General features: G+C 39.0%; 1 protein-coding gene across 1 annotated transcript; it reads right to left on the reverse strand.

Annotated features, from left to right (window-relative positions):
- Window positions 1-1,000: 1,000 nt before the first annotated feature.
- Window positions 1,001-2,929, reverse strand: psmf1 (proteasome inhibitor subunit 1; the record flags this gene model as incomplete). The annotated part of the gene is given in 6 exon segments (XM_014019142.1): window positions 1,001-1,191; window positions 1,292-1,453; window positions 1,599-1,655; window positions 2,318-2,515; window positions 2,594-2,676; window positions 2,777-2,929. Coding segments are annotated over 6 exon segments (705 nt in total), but the record flags the coding sequence as incomplete, so codon positions are not given.
- Between the last annotated feature and the right edge of the window lie 618 nt (window positions 2,930-3,547).

Here is a 3,547-nt window from a genome sequence, read left to right on the forward strand (position 1 = left end):
ATATATACATACATATATAACTTGAACACCTAGTTTTATTTTCTTGAAGTGTGTGTATAGGTGTGAGTGTTTTGTGTATATTAATTAACGAGGTTATAATTATTGTACGTAGGTGTGAATGTGTATATGTGTGTATTTATTTATATATGTACGTATGTACATACATCTGTTTAAGTTCGGCTGCTGGGTGTTTGGTCTCTTCATTTGCTGATGGTCAGATGTTGGGTGTGGTGTCCTGTATGTTTTTAGTGTTCATTTCACGTTCTATAATTTCTGTTTCTCTCTTTACTGTTCTTATATTTCTCTTCTACTTTTTCTTCTTTACTAAAGTATTAAAAAAGCCACTGATGATGCAGAAATTAAGAAACTAACATTCAGTTTTGTTTTCTACTGAAGTGGCAAAAAAAGGATAAAATCATCTTAATGTTAATAATCCACCTTTGTGACTGCAGCCTCCTGAAGACAACCACTTCCTGTTTTAGATTCTAAAAATAAAAGCACTTCCTGTTGTGTTTTTTTTTTCTGCTCATTATTTAAATTTCTCTTCTGATTGCCAACAGCAGCCTCCCCTCAGCTTCACCTGCTGAGGAAATAACAGCCTGTTGAGCAGGAAGTGATTTAAATAAATAAATAAATAAAGACATTAAAAACTATCTTGTTAAAGGAAAAAAACCCAGTGTAAAGTCATTTTTATTGAAGTTTTGGCAAAAAATATTTATTAAACTACACTGTTCAACCAACAACCCAAACAGAAACAACTCCACAGAGCTATCATTCATTATTTCCAACAGGAATACAAATTATTCCAAATAAACTTCCTTTTATCAGTAAACTTTACCCACAGGATGCAGATAAAAACGGCTGTTTTCACTCTTTATAAATCAAACTTATTTTGCTTTCATGGAAGTCCACTCGACTTCACAATGAGGTTAATTTAAATCAGTGAAGGTTACACAACTTTAGATGTGGGTTCAAAACAAAGAAGTCTCCGAACGTCTTCTTTACATCAATAACTGCYTGTTCTGTTTATTATTGGATAAGAGAAATCAGAATCAAAGCCCCTCTCCTCAGAACACGGAACAAACAACAAGGTTTCTTTGAACTGGATCAGTTTTTTGTGGGGAGAGGTCAGCAGGGTTCTACATGAACATGTCATCATATCCAGGCGGGGGCATGTGGTCCGGGTCTGGCCTAAAAAACACACAGAGTGATGTCATCATTGCTGCGTAATAACTTTAGTTCAATTAAGACTCAAGTCTTTGATCTCACTGTAACTGAGTCTACGTCTCACCCTGGTCTGTGACGTCCAACGGGTCCAAACGGGTCGAAGCGAGCTCCCGGGGGCACGGCTCCAGGAGGCAGGATGTCGGGTATGCCGCTGGACGGGTCGAACCCGGAGCGAGGGTACCCGGACCTCAGCGGGTCGACGATCATCCCACCACCACCTTGAGATCTGAGTTAAAAAGAAGCAGGAGATTTTTTAAAAATCTACATGAAAGCTTCCAGTGACGTCGTTTCTGTGAAAACATTTCAATAAAAACTCAAAAATAAAAAAAATAAAAAGAATATTTTAAGCAATGAGAAAGGATGCAGCTCACCCTAAAGGATCCAGATCTGCTCCTCCGGCTGCAAATGGAGGATCTAAAGAGTCAGGCCTAAAAAACAAACAAAAAAACTCATCAAATCTCTTTAATCTTTCTCTGATAATTAAACTGAATTAGTAAAAATCTAAAAGAGGAAATAAAGTAAAACCAGCAGTAACTTCTGCGACACGTCTGGTATTGAATTTTAACAACTATCCGAAGGTAAAAGGGATCATTTAAGGCCAAGCACATCAAAGAAACCCGAGTCCAAAGAAGCCGAGCGGGACTTTATCAACTCTGGTGCAGCGAGGAGGTTTTCAGGAATGATTTTATTATAAAAAGAAATCTGAGGCAGAATGCAAAAACAAGACATCCTGGTCTGCACACTCCAACTGAAGCTCAGGTTTTACTGTTTTTATGGACAACATAATCTTTAAAAAATACTCCCTCAAAATTTGTCCTTTAGCTCGTCAAACTCAGTTATTTTTCCAACAACGTGCTTTCACTTATCCAGGAAAAAGAACGAAACTGATTTCTAATTTTTAACTTTTCAAATCGCTCTTTAAACATAAGAGGCCATAAAAACGTCCTACTTTGTAAAAAATAAAAAACATGTTCACAAACAGAGCAGGTTTTATCTAAAACTAATTAGCCTCCATTTCCCGGGATTGTGATGAATTTTCTGGGGGCAGTTTGTGAATAAATCTCAGACTGATGATGTTTGAGACACAAACCAGTGAGGACGGGTTCCCTGGTGGGGATGTCTGCTGGGCATGCGGAGGGGGTCGCTGTCCTCTTCCCGTCTCCTCTGTGCCTCCTCTTCCTCGTCTCTCCCGCTCTTCCTCTCCGCTTTCTGTTCCGTTTGCCTCTTCTGGGACGGCAGCAGCTGAGTCTTCACGCTCTGTGACAAACCGTCTGCGTCCCTGAAAACACTGCAACGAGCAAAGTCTGATCACTGACGGTGGTCCGTGAGACTACGTTTTTTTTTAAAACACAAATCTCAAACTGACCCGTCAAACGTGTGCAGCTGATCGGCGTTGACGTGGTCGTTGATGTTCACCGTTAGGTCCAACACCTGCTGCGTGCTGGAGTCCTTTAGAGATGCACACACAAGCAGAACGACAGCATGTTTCACATCTGCACGTGTTTCACAAAAAGCAGCGTAACAGAGAGGGTTGATCGTCGGGTTTCACCATCAGGTTGAAGATCAGAGCCGAGTCCACAGTGATGGCCTTCAYCAGTATTTGTGCGTCTGTGTCGTTGGCTTTGTATCTCAGGCTGTACAGCTCCTTGTTGTTGCTCCAATCAGCAGGRAGCAGCTCTGATCTCTTATCACTGCTGCGAGGCTGCAGGTAAAGGTTGGATAAATACAAAAAATTTAAACAAAAAGCAGAAAAATTATCACAGTCTGAGAAAACAAAGAGAAAGTTAAGTTTTAAAGGTATTTCTGGTGCTTCACTGCTTAAATATGTCTGACTCCACAGAAGGTTTAGCCTGCTAAGATGACTTGACACTTTTTTTATTTCAGGGCTTTAATTTAAACCAACCTTCAGCTGATTCTGGATCAAAACAGATAAAATCAGTAAAGCAAAAACATTTCTAGACTKTTTCAGGTGACAAAATCAATACACAAGAACGAAACGGCCATTTAGYAAGCTAATCTAAAACATTGCGCAAGTAGCAGCTTGACGTGTACAGAACTCTATTAAGAAAACTGATCGTTTAATTTCTACCTGAATAGACCATGAAGATTCTACAAGAAACAGCGACTTAAAGTATTTTTTCTGAATATATACATAATAATGTTTCATTCGGTGTATAGTTTATTTGCTATAAGCTTTACATAAAAACGTGACACCTGATTCAGTTATGAAGAAACCATCGTCATCAGGCAACATAATTATTACGAAGCTAACAAAACAGTTCGGTCGTCATCCATTATTAAAGTTCATTTAATTTTATTA

The sequence above is a fragment of the Austrofundulus limnaeus genome, unplaced genomic scaffold, assembly GCF_001266775.1.
Source record: "Austrofundulus limnaeus strain Quisiro unplaced genomic scaffold, Austrofundulus_limnaeus-1.0 Scaffold210, whole genome shotgun sequence".
NCBI lineage: Eukaryota > Metazoa > Chordata > Actinopteri > Cyprinodontiformes > Rivulidae > Austrofundulus > Austrofundulus limnaeus.